The sequence below is a fragment of the Marmota flaviventris genome, chromosome 8, assembly GCF_047511675.1.
Source record: "Marmota flaviventris isolate mMarFla1 chromosome 8, mMarFla1.hap1, whole genome shotgun sequence".
NCBI classification, from domain to species: domain Eukaryota; kingdom Metazoa; phylum Chordata; class Mammalia; order Rodentia; family Sciuridae; genus Marmota; species Marmota flaviventris.
Window position 1 is genome coordinate 53476989 of NC_092505.1, and position 12866 is coordinate 53489854.

The window sequence follows — 12866 nt, forward strand, 5'->3', positions numbered from 1 at the left end:
GCCAAGTAGGTGCCAATGGCACCCTCCTAGTGTGTGTCTTCAGACATTACCAGTATTCTCAGGGGAGGGTACCCAGTTAAAAACCCCTGACTGGGGGCTGGGGATGTGGCTCAAGTGGTAGCGGGCTCGCCTGGCGTGCGTGCGGCCCGGGTTCGATCCTCAGCACCACATACAAACAAAGATGTTGTGTCCGCCTAAAACTTAAATAAATAAATATTTTTAAAAAAAAACCCTGACTGGTCTGAATGACTTCTAACTAACCTTAGCTCTGCTGATAACAAGCTTTGTGACGTATGGCAAATTGTTTGAACTTTTTGAGTTTCATTTATCCCTCAGAGAGTGAAGAGGTTGGATTTGTTGACAATTGACATTTTTTAAGGATAGTTTAATCTATAAATCACTGTTACATACCACATGACTTATAAGGTTATCTGTTTGGCAGTCCCAACCATCTAGAACAATCTTAAGTACAGGAAATAATTCAGGGACCTTTAAACAAGCAAAATAGATGTCTCAGCGAAGGTACAGAAATGCTTCTGGACTTTACTTAAGAGAGAACCCGCCCTTTCTCTGTGGAATCACCGTAGTGTTTGGGATCCTGTATCCGTATCCCCAAAACTGGAGGGCCTCCAAGGCCCTCATCGCTACTCACTACAGTGGGACTCAGGTCTGCATGCTCTCCACTTTGGCCAAACCAACTGGACCCCTGAATTTCTCCTCAAATTTCCTACTGGCAAGGTTCTAAGCATTTGAGGATGACGATGGATTCTGTATGTTTGAGAGCAATGTCATCACCTGCTATGTGAGCAATGAGGAGCTGTAGGAAAGTACTCCAGAAGCAGCAGCTCAGACGGTACAGTGGGTGAGCTTTGCTGATAGTGACATAGTGCCCCCAGCCAGTACCTGGGTGTTCCCTATCCTGAGCATCATACACCACAACAAACAGGCCACTGAGAATGCAAAGAAGGAGATATGGTGAATTCTGCGGCTGCTGGATGTTCACTTGAAGACAAGGACTTTTCTGGTGGGCGAACAAGTAACACTGACTAATATCACAGTTGACTGCACCCCACTGTCACTCTATAAACAGGTCTTGGAGACTTCTTTCCATCAGGCTTTTCCCAGTACAAATCACTGGTTCCTCACCTGCATTAACCAGCCCCAGTTCCAGGATATCTTGGGAAAGATGAAACTGTGTGAGAAAATGGCTCAGTTTAGTTCTAAGAAGTTTGCAGAGAGACAGCCCCAAAAGAGGAGGTTTCACAGGAAGAGAAGCAGAAGCCCCAGGCCAAGTGGAAAGAGGAGAAAAAGGCAGCTGCCCCACCTCCAGAGGAGGAGATGGATTATTGTGACCAGGCAGTAGCTGCTGAGCCCAAGGCCAAGGACCCCTTTGTTCACCTGCCTAAGAGTACCTTTGTGTTGGATGAACTTAAATGCAGATACTCCAAGGAGGACATGCTTTCTGTGGCGCTGCCATATTTTTGGGAGCACTTTGATAAGGATGGCTGGTCCTTGTGGTATACTGAGTACCACTTTCCTAAAGAGCTCACTCAGGCCATCATGAGTTGAAATTTATCACTGAAATGTTTCAGCAATTGGACAAGCTGAGAAAGAACACCTTGGCCAGTGTCATCCTCTTTGAAACCAATAATAACATCTCCATTTCTGGAGTCTGGGTCTTCTGAGGCTAGGAGCATGCCTTTCTGCTGAGTCCAGATTGGCAGGTGGACTACAAGTCATATACATGGCGGAAACTGGATCCTGGCAGCCAAGAGACCCAGACTTTGGTCCAAGAGTCCTTTCCTGGGAAGGGGCCTTCCAGCATGTGGGCAAAGCCTTATCAGGGTAAGAGCCTCAAGTGAATATCTCTTGCCATTGTCTAGCTGCCTGCACCTTCTCTTTAGGGAGATGGGAGGTCATTAAAGGAAACTGAATATTAAAAAAGAAGAACCCCCCTCAGATCTTCTTTAAGAACCTGTCAAATTTTGCTTAAGAACACAGCCCTTGGGCTGGGGTTGTGCCTCAGCGGTAGAGCACTCACATAGCACATGTGAGGCCCTGGGTTCGATCCTCAGCAACACATAAAAATAAATAAAATAAAGGTATTGTGTCCAACTACAAGAAAAAATAAATATTAAAAAAAAAAAGAACGCAGCCCTAATGATCTTACACAGTATCCTACTCTAAAACAGATTAACAAATTTCCATTTGGTTTCTAAAAGAAGATTAATTAACAAGCACAAAAATTAAGAAGAAGAAAACAATTTTTAAAAGTAGACACATTAAAAAAAAAACACACAGTACTGTTGATATTGGGAACTGTTAACATTGTCTTTCTCCGCAAATGAGGGATTTTGGAGCTATACAAGAACAATATAAATATATAAAGGGAAAACCATTAACACAACAGTTTCACAAAGCTAGAATGAAACATGAGCAGTATGAAAAGACAAGGAATGAAAGGAACACAAACAATGCAGGTCAATTCAACATTAGAAGAGGTAATATCTGCAGCTGATGAAATGTCAAATAAAGAGTTCAGGATATACATGCTTCAGATGATCTGGAGTCTCAAGGAAGACATTAGACAGCAAAATCAGACAATGAAAGATCACTTTGACAATGAATTGCATAAACAAATCCAAGAAGCAAAAGATCAACTCTACAGGGAGATAGAGGATATTAAAAAAAAAAAAAAAAAAAAAAAACCAGAAATCCTGGAAATGCAAGAAACAATAAACCAAATTAAAAACTCAAATGAGAGTATTACCAGCAGAGTAGAACACTTAGAAGATAGAACATCAGACAACAAAGACAAAGTTTTTCAACTTGAAAAGAACATAGACAGCTCAGCGAGAATGTTAAGAAATCATGAGCGGCACATCCAAGAAACATGGGATAACATAAAGAGACCAAACTTAAAAGTTATTGGGATACAAGAGGGTATAGAGGTCCAAACCAAAGGAATGAGCAATCTGTTCAATGAAATAATACTAGAAAACTTCCCAGACTTAAAGAATGAAAAAAATCCAAATACTAGAAGCCTACAGGACGCCAAATGTACAAAATCATAAGAGATCCACACCAAGACACATAATAATGAAGATGCCCAATATATAGAATAAGGAGAGAATTTTAAAAGCCACAAGAGAGAGGAAGCAGATTACATTTAGGGGTAAACCAATCAGGATAACGGCTGATCTTTCAACACAGACTGAAAGCTAGAAGATCCTGGAACAACATATTTCAAACACTGAAAGAAAATGGGTTCCAACGAAGAATCGTGTATCCAGCGAAATTAAGCTTCAGGATTGAAGATGAAATAAAAATCTTCCACGATAAACAAAAGTTAAAAGAGTTTGCAGCTAGAAAACCAGCTCTTCAAAACATCCTTGGCAAAACATTACAGGAAGAGGAAATGAAAAATAACAATGAAAACCAATAGCAGGAGGTAGTACAGTAAAGGAAAAACTAATCAAAGAGGAAAAACAAATCATGTTAAGTAACATAAATAACCTAATATGGCTGGAAGTACAAGCCATATCTCAATAGTAATCCTAAATGTTAATGGCTTAAGTGCACCAATCAAAAGACATAGACTAGTAGACTGGATTAAAAAAAAAGATCCCACAATATGCTGCCTACAGGAGACTCATCTGATAGGAAAAGACATACACAGACTGAAGGTGAAAGGTTGGGAAAAATCATACCACTCATATGGACCTCGGAAGCAAGCAGGGGTGTCCATACTTGTATCAAATAAAATAGACTTCAAGCCAAAGTTAATCAAAATGGATAAACAAGGACACTACATACTGCTCAAGGGAACCATACACCAACAAGACTTAACAAAACTTTCTTCTCAGCAGCACACGGATCCTTCTCAAAAATAGACCATATATTATGTCACAGGGCAAATCTTAGCAAATAAAAACGAGTAGAGACATTACCATGCATTTTATCTGATCATAATGGAATGAAATTGGAAATCAATAATAAAATAAGAAAGAAAAAATCCTACATCACATGGAGAATAAACAATATGCTACTGAATGAACAAAGGGTTACAGAAGACATCAAAGATTAAATTTAAAAAATTCTTAGAGGTGAATGAAAACTCAGACACAACATAGCGAAATCTCTGGGACACTATGAAAGCAGTACTAAGAGGAAAATTCATTTCATGGAGTTCATTCCTTAAAAGAAGGAAAAGCCAGCAAATGAATGACCTCACACTACACCTCGAAGCCTTAGAAAAAGAAGAACAAATTAGCAGCAAATACAGTAGAAGGCAAGAAATAAGTAAAATCAGAGCTGAAATCAATGAAATCGAAACAAAAGAAACAATCAAAAAAATTGACAAAACTAAAAGTTGGTTCTTTGAAAAAATAAATAAGATTGATAGACCACTAGCCACGTTAACAAAGAGAAGAAGAGAGAGAACCCAAATTACTAGCTTACAGGATGAAAAAGGCAACATCACAACAGACACTTCAGAAATACAGAAGATAATTAGAAATTATTTTGAAACCCTATACTCTAATAAAATAGAGGATAGTGAAGGCATCGATAAATTCCTTAAGGCATATGAGCTACCCAGATTGAGCTCATATGCTCATATGAGCTAAACAGACCAATATCAAGTGAGGAAATAGAAGAAGCCATCAAAAGATTACCAACCAAGAAAAGGAACAGACGGATATACAGCAGAGTTTTACAAGAACTTTAAAGAAGAACTAATATCAATACTCGTCAATCTATTTCAGGAGATAGAAAAAGAGGGAGTACTTCCAAATGCATTCTATGAGGCCAACATCGCCCTGATTTCAAAACCAGATAAAGACACTTCAAAGAAAGAAAACTTCAGACCAATATCCCTAATGAATATAGATGCAAAAATCCTCAATAAAATTCTGGCAAATCGGGTACAAAATCATATCAAAAAGATTGTGCACCATGACCAAGTGGGATTCATCCCTGGGATGCAAGCCTGGTTCAATATACGGAAATCAATAAATGTTATTCACCACATCAATAGACTCAAAGATAAGAACCATCTGATCATCTCGATGCTGAAAAAGCATTCGACAAAATACAGCATCCCTTTATGTTCAAAACTCTAGAAAAATTAGGGATAACAGGAAATTACCTCAACATGGTAAAAGCTATATACGCTAAGCCTCAGGCCAGCATTATTCTAAATGGAGAAAAATTGAAGGCATTCCCTTTAAAATCTGGAACAAGACAGGGATGCCCTCTCTCACCACTTCTATTCAAAAATTCTTGAAACACTAGCCAGAGCAATTAGACGAAAGAAATTAAAGACATAAATATAGGAAAAGAAGAACTTAAATTAGCATTATTTGCCGATGACATGATCCTATACCTAGCAGACCCAAAAAGTTCAACCAAGAAACTTCTAGAAGTAGTAAATGAATTCAGCAAAGTGGCAGGATATAAAATCAATACCAGTAAATCAAAGGCATTCCTGTATATCAGTGACAAATTCTCTGAAATGGAAATGAGGACAACTACTCCATTCACAATATCCTCAAAAAAAAACAAAAAACAAAAAAACAAAATACCTAGGAATCCACCTAACAAAAGAGGTGAAAGATCTATGCAATGAAAACTACAGAACCCTGAAGAAAGAAATAGAAGACCTTAGAAGATGGAAGGATTTACCTTGCTCATGGATTGGTAGAATTAATATTATTAAGATGGCCATATTACCAAAAGCACTTTACAGATTCAGTGCAATTCCCATCAAAATCCCAATGACATGCCTTGCAGAAATAGAAAAAAGCAATCATGAAATTCATCTGGAAAAATAAGAGACCCAGAATAGCTAAAGTAATTCTAAGCAAGAAGAGTGAATTGGTGGTATTGCGATTCCAGATTTTAAACTATACTATAGAGCAATAGTAACAAAAACAGCATGGTACTGGCACCAAAACAGGCTGGTAGACCAATGGTACAGAATAGAGGACACAGAGACAAATCCACAAAATTACAACTACCTTATATTAGACAAAGGTGCTAAAAACATGCAGTGGAGTAAGGATAGCATCTTCAACAAATGGTGCTGGCAGAACTGGAAATCCATATGCAACAAAATGAAATTGAATCCCTTTATCTCACCATACACAAAAGTCAACTCAAAATGGGTCAAGGAGCTAGGAATCAGACCAAATACTCTGCGTCTAATAGAAGATAAAGTTGGCCCTAATCTTCATCACGTGGGGGCAGGCCCCAAATTTCTTAATAAGACACCTATAGCACAAGAGTTAAAACCAAGAATCAACAAATGGGACGAATTCAAACTAAAAACTTTTTTCTCAGCAAGAGAAATAATATGTGAGGTGAATAGGGAGCCTACATCCTGGGAACAAATTTTTACCCCTCAAACATCAGATAGAGCTCTAATCTCTAGAGTATACAAAGAACTCAAAAAGTTAAACAACAAAAAAGCAAATAACCCAATCAACAAATGGGCCAAGGACTTGAACAGAAACTTCCAGAAGAGGATATACAATCAATCAACAAATACATGAAAAAAATGCTCACCATCTCTAGCAATCAGAGAAGTGCAAATTAAAACTACTCTAAGATACCATCTCACTCCAAAAAGAATGGCAGCCATTATGAAGTCAAACAACAATAAGTGCTGGCTAGGATGCGGGGAAAAAGGTGCACTCATACATTGCTGGTAGGACTGCAGATTGGTGCAGCCAATTTGGAAAGCAGTATGGAGATTCCTTGGAAAGCTGAGAATGGAACCACCATTTGACCCAGCTATTCCCCTTCTCGGACTATACCCAAAAGACCTAAAAAGAGCATACTACAGGGACACAGCCACATCAATGTTTATAGCAGCACAATTCACAATAGCTAGAATGTGGAACCAACCTAGATGCCCTTCAATAGATGAATGAATTTTAAAAATGTGGCATTTATACACAATGGAATATTACTCAGCACTAAAAAATAACAAGATCATGGCATTTGCAGGCAAATGGATGGCATTAGAGCAGATTATGCTAAGTGAAGTTAGCCAATCCCTAAAAAACAAATGCTGAATGTCTTCTCTGATATAAGGGGGGGTGACTCAAAATGGGATAGGGAGGAAGAGCATGAGCAGAAGACTACCATTAAATAGGGAAGAGAGGTGGGAGGAAAAAGAGGGAGAAGGGGAGTTGCTTGGTGGAAGGAGATGGAAGGAGAACCTCATTGTTATACAGAATACATATATGATGTTGGGATGAGAAAAAGAAAAAAAAGTGTGTCACATTAGATTGGATTAGAGAGAAAGCATGAGAGAGGAGGGGAGGAGTAGGGGGGATAGGACGGGCAGCAGAATAGAATAGACATTATGATTGATGTATATACATTCCATGTATGTATTATATGTCAAAATACATTCTGCTGTCATGTATGACTAAAAAAAATAAAAATAAATCGTATGGTTAAAAAAAAACACAGTAGATGTTAAACTCTGAGAGAAAGGAGGAAAGATTTGTTGTGTAGGGGCATAAGGGGGGTTCAGAGATATTAATAATGTCCCATCATTTTTTAAAAATATTTCTTTTTTAGTTGTAGTTGGACACAATAACTTTTATTTATTTTTATATGGTGCTGAGGATTGAACTCAGAGCCTAGCTCACATGTGCTAGACAAGCGCTCTACCGCTGATCTACAGCCCCAGCCCATAATGTCCCATCATTATTAAAAGTCCTATATGTTACACATATCCTTTAATGTCTAAGTGCCATATTTCATAATTCTAATACAGTATTTAGAATCAGTAAAGCTCTAAAAGCATAGCAATCTGGCTCCAGTAGGCCTTATGTGCCAAGAATACTCTATTTCAGTAATATTTTCAGTGATTACCATATTATAGAAAAGTATAAAAATTGATGTTCATTGAGAAAATGCTAAGGCATGCTAAATATAATTTTCAGAAAAGGGAACTGTGCATTATAGATTCATAGTATAGTTTAAATTTTTATTGGAAATGATGAAAATATATTTAACATATTAATCTCAAAAAAGGGGGTAATCTTGAGCTATTTGGAAATTTCTATATTTCTAGAGCTATGAGTTGTTTCACAATGTCCTAGAAATTATGATTTGTTGCATATATTTATATATAGTCAGGCTTCCATGTCCATGAATTCAACCAAATATATATTGAAAATATTAGGGGAAAAATATACCTGTAATGCATATTTACAGATTTTTTTTTCTATCACTATTCCCTAAACAATACAGTATAATAACTATTTACATGCCATTTACATTATATTAGGTATTTTAAGTAATCCAGAGATGATTTAAAGTATATTATGGAGGACATGGGGACAGTGCCTTTAGTACCAGCTACTCGGGTGGCTGAGGCAGGAGAATCATTTGAGCTCAAGAATTTGGAGTTAACCTATACAACATAGCCCGGACCCTGACTCCAAAATAGATAGATAGATAGATAGATAGATAGATAGATAGATAGATAGATAGATGGATGATATGAAAACTCTCTATTTTATATAAGGAATTTTTGAATTTGAACATCCCGGATTTTGGTATCCATCGGGAGTATTGGAATCAATCCCCCCTGGGTAACACGTATAACCATGTGTATGATACTTCATTCAACACCTCAAGCATTAGTGAATGAGATATTATGCCTTCATGTGTTCCTTATTAGAGATACAGATTAGTAGACTCATATTGTGGTTAGCAATTTGCTATTGAAAGGGTGGATATGCAGTCAGAGGGTTTTGCTTCTGGATCCCTGTACTATTAGGGAGTTCACTTAACCTCTCTGAAGTTCCATTTCTTCAGCATGATCTTTACACTGTTTATACTTTTAATGACATGTGTTTGAAAGTGCATTTATAATGCCCTTTTTCACTATTAGGCATAATAATTAGACGGGAACTAATTTAGATAGTCCAGTCTTGCTAAAGAGAATCTTTATTAATTCTGTAGCTCTTTGGGTGCTCAATACAAATTAGATATTTTAGTTCTTTCAATCTTTAGATGTAACTTTCTTATTTTTTTGTAATATTTTAAAAATACATTTGTGTTTTATTTTGATTTTTTTGAAGTGCTGGGGATCAAACACAGGGCCTTGTGCATACTAAAGTAAGCACTCTACCACTGAGCTATGTCCCCAGCCCATAAACATTATTTTATAAAAACTATACATTTTTTTACTCATTTTCAGATGTAAATGTTTCCAAGTCCTTTAGTAAATTGCATTATTGTGATAACCTTTGTTTTACACATTGGTACCATATTTTTTTGTTTTTGAGCTATAGGGGCATGTGCTTTTTACTGATGTAATTGTAAGCAACTTTATGTCACAAACTAAATATATTTATGATGGTGTGGCATTAAATCAAAACTAAGGAAAGAATAAACTGCTGTTAAGAAAAGTTCTGCCTCTGTATTCCCACTAATGCGATTAATTCTATATTGAGCTAGATGGTTTGTTAAAGAGACTGAACTTTCTGACAAGGTAAGCTGGAGCCTAGCAGAATTCTACCTGGCCTCCTATTTATGTGTAGGATGACCATCTTGAAAAAAACAATACATGGGAGTTAAAAATATTGTTCTGCAAATCTTGAAATATACATATTTGTTTTGGAAGCTGCAAAAAAGGAATCTTTAAAGTTTGTTCTGCATATTTTATTAGAAAGTTCTTAAAATTAGACATATTGGTTGGCTTTGCTGGAATAAAACACACATAGTACCTGTTCTTAAGGTCTAGGCTCTGAAACAAGCATTAAAGCAGACAGATCATGGACATGCTCTTCATAAAACATTTTACTTAATTACCAACAAACGGGGAAATCAAGTTGAAAATTGGTATTCATTGTACTCTTTTCCATCTTTTGTGTAGAGGTGAATTTCTTTTTTTTTCAAAATATAGGGTTGGGGAAAATTAACAGCTTTTTTTTTTTAGTAGAATTTTGTTTTGTTTGCTTTTTAGCTCTCTGACCTTTATGGGGGCAGGTAGAAAAATGAGAAAGATAACCAGAAGTTCCCTGTGGTTTTGAATCTTATTTTGTAATTAGTACTTACTTATCACATTGGACAAGTAGGTCTGTAGTTAAATAATTAAAGTAATATCTTTATCAATAAATGGCAAGTTATAAAAACTGTCTTACATTCACATAGAGGTTTGTTTTGTTTTTAGTTTACATAAAGCTTTTTTATGTGAAAGGCAAGTAAGTAGAAATGGTTTATCCTTATTTTACAAAAATTAAGCGACTTCTTTTAGCTAATAGTTGGTAAGTAGTACCAAATTATTATTTTACGGGTCTGTAAATTGCAAGTACATCACTTATGAAATATATACAAATATAAAGAATTGAGTTAGGGTTGTGGCTCAGTGGTAGAGTGCTTGCCTAGCATGTGTGAGGCACTGGGTTTGATTCTTAGCACTGCATATGAATAAATAAAATAAAGGTCCACTAAAAAAAATTACCAAAAAAAAAAGAGAATATAAGGAATATAAAATTTAGTACTAGAAGAACACTATTTTAAAATTGTACTATTGAAAGTTGCTTTTCAACTTAGGCAGACTAATTAGATAAAAATACTTTTAAAAATACAATTTATCATATTTTAGATTTCTAATTAAGCTAAATTTTAAAAAGCATTTAAGAAGAAGCAAAAACTAAAACTATAAAAGTTTCTAAAAGATATGAAAGAATATCTTTATGACTTGTAGAGAATAATTTCTTTAGGCACAGAAAACAATAATCATAAAAGGAAGAAATGATGTTAGATTCTTTCTTTCTTTCTCTCTTTCTCTGTTTCTTTCTTTCTCTCTCTCTCTCTCTCTCTCTCTCTCTCTCTCTCTCTCTCTCTCTCTCTCTCTCTTTCTTTCTTTCTTTCTTGTTTCTCAGTCTGGCCTCAAATATAAAATCCTCCTGCCTCAGCCTATCAAGTAGCTGGCATTACAGGTGTGCGCCACACTTTGTAACATTGTTCATAGCTTATTCGTAGCACTTTTTCTTACAGCAGCCAAAAACTAGGAAATAACCAAAATGTCTACCAACGGGAAATAGATTTTTCTAAGTTCTAGAATAAGCAAGACTAATTATATTGCTTTTCTATTGCCACTATAACAAATTATCATAAACTTAAGGGTGTAAACAGCACATACTTTTTATCTTACATTTTTATAGGTCAGAAGACTAACACAATCTCCTCAGACTAAATCAGGATGCTGATAGAGCTGTGATTTTTGCTGTGGGCTCTGGGTAGGATCCTTTTTCTTGCTTTTTCTAACTTCTAGAGGCTCTACTCGTGGATTCGTGGTCCTCTTACTCTGTCTTCAAGCCAACATTGCATCACACTGACCTCTTCTGCCTCCTTCCTCTTTTAAGGATCCTTGTGATTACATTGGGTTCATATTAGTAAACCAGAATAATCTCTCCATTTTAAAGTCAGCTGATTAGCTGTTTATTTCTGTCTACAGCCTTAATTCCTTTTGTCACATAGGTAACATACAGTTTCCAGGGATTAAATCATGAACATCTTTAGGGACCATTATTTTACCCTTCCATACTTTTAATCTTTTTTAAGATTAAAAAAAGAGTGTGATTGTCCCTGAGGAGTACTGAGTAGAAAGTAAGGGGAATTAATTGGGCAGTGATGTGTGGAATTTGGTGGCAAAATAGAAGTGTCTTCTGTTATGATAGAGGGAATATACAAGGTTGTAATCATTTGTCAAATTCACACAGATAAGATTTATATATTTCAATGTATGTAAATTTAATTTTATAAAAAGTACTATTAAAAGTAAAAACAATGAGGGGACATGGGGAATGGGAGGAGGCATAGAGGAAACATGGGATTACAGGCATGCACCACCATACCTGGCATCACAAGTTAATATTTAAAGTATCGGACTTTGCAGTAATAACTGAAGTTTCTTCTTGGTAGCCATGAAGAACTATATTCAGGTCGCCCTTATGGAGCCCTTGATTCAGGTTTCAATAGTGTGGACAGTGGTGATAAGAGATGGTCAGGGAATGAGGTAAGTGTTTCTTTATTCTGAATGTCATAACTCCTGATTAAGAGAGAATAAAATAATGAAAAGGAAATATCTAAACTGGATCCAGTTTTCTTATTACATAACAGATAAGTCAAGGCAAATATCTCACATAGCTCTACCATTCAAAAATAGTATTCTGTTTCTTTACCATCTTTTTATCATGTGTATTCTCACATGCTTGTTCCTCATTGTATCAATAGTTTCTTTTTCTGGAAAGCTGAATAGCAGTTAAGTCAGTAAAACTGAAACCTAAAATCTGAGGGACTGGGATAAATCTGGAGCAGAGATGGTAAGAGAAGTGCTAGAAGGTAGGAAAATAAATAGTAGTAAGGAGATGGAATCTTACTGAAGAATACCACATGCTCAGAATTACATTTTTTTCCTGTTTTGTTCAATTACCAGTGATAATGTTTCCTGCTTTTTTAAAATTATTAAGGTGTAATATTTTAGCTGTACATTTATTAAATGAACAAATGAGCTTTTGTTACCCGGACTGGTAACATAGTTTATAACATGTTTCACTGAATGCAAAGAAAATCAAATTTTGGACTGGGGTTGTGACTCAGTGGCCGAGCGCTTGCCTCGAACCTCTGAGGCACTGGGTTTGATCCTCAGCACCACATAAAAATAAATAAACAAAATAAAAATATTGTGTCCCTGTATAACTAAGAAAATTAAAAATAAATTTTGACCTCAGCTCATTTATAACTTTTTTTTTTTTTTGTACCAGGGATTGAACTTGGGGCATTAAACCATTGAGTTATATCTCCAGCCCTTTTATTTATTTGTTTGTTAG

General features: G+C 36.0%; 1 protein-coding gene and 1 pseudogene across 10 annotated transcripts in view; both read left to right on the top strand.

Moving 5' to 3' along the window:
* Lrch3 (leucine rich repeats and calponin homology domain containing 3) overlaps positions 1-12866 on the top strand; it is a 126469-nt gene that overhangs the window by 58437 nt on the left and 55166 nt on the right. For all 10 annotated transcript variants that reach the window (XM_071615236.1, XM_071615238.1, XM_071615232.1 and 7 more), the window contains exon 7: positions 11959-12052. In XM_071615236.1, the coding sequence (XP_071471337.1) occupies positions 11959-12052 (94 nt within the window). The remainder of the gene's footprint in view (positions 1-11958; positions 12053-12866) is intronic.
* Positions 288-5520, top strand: LOC139706712 (elongation factor 1-gamma-like; annotated as a pseudogene).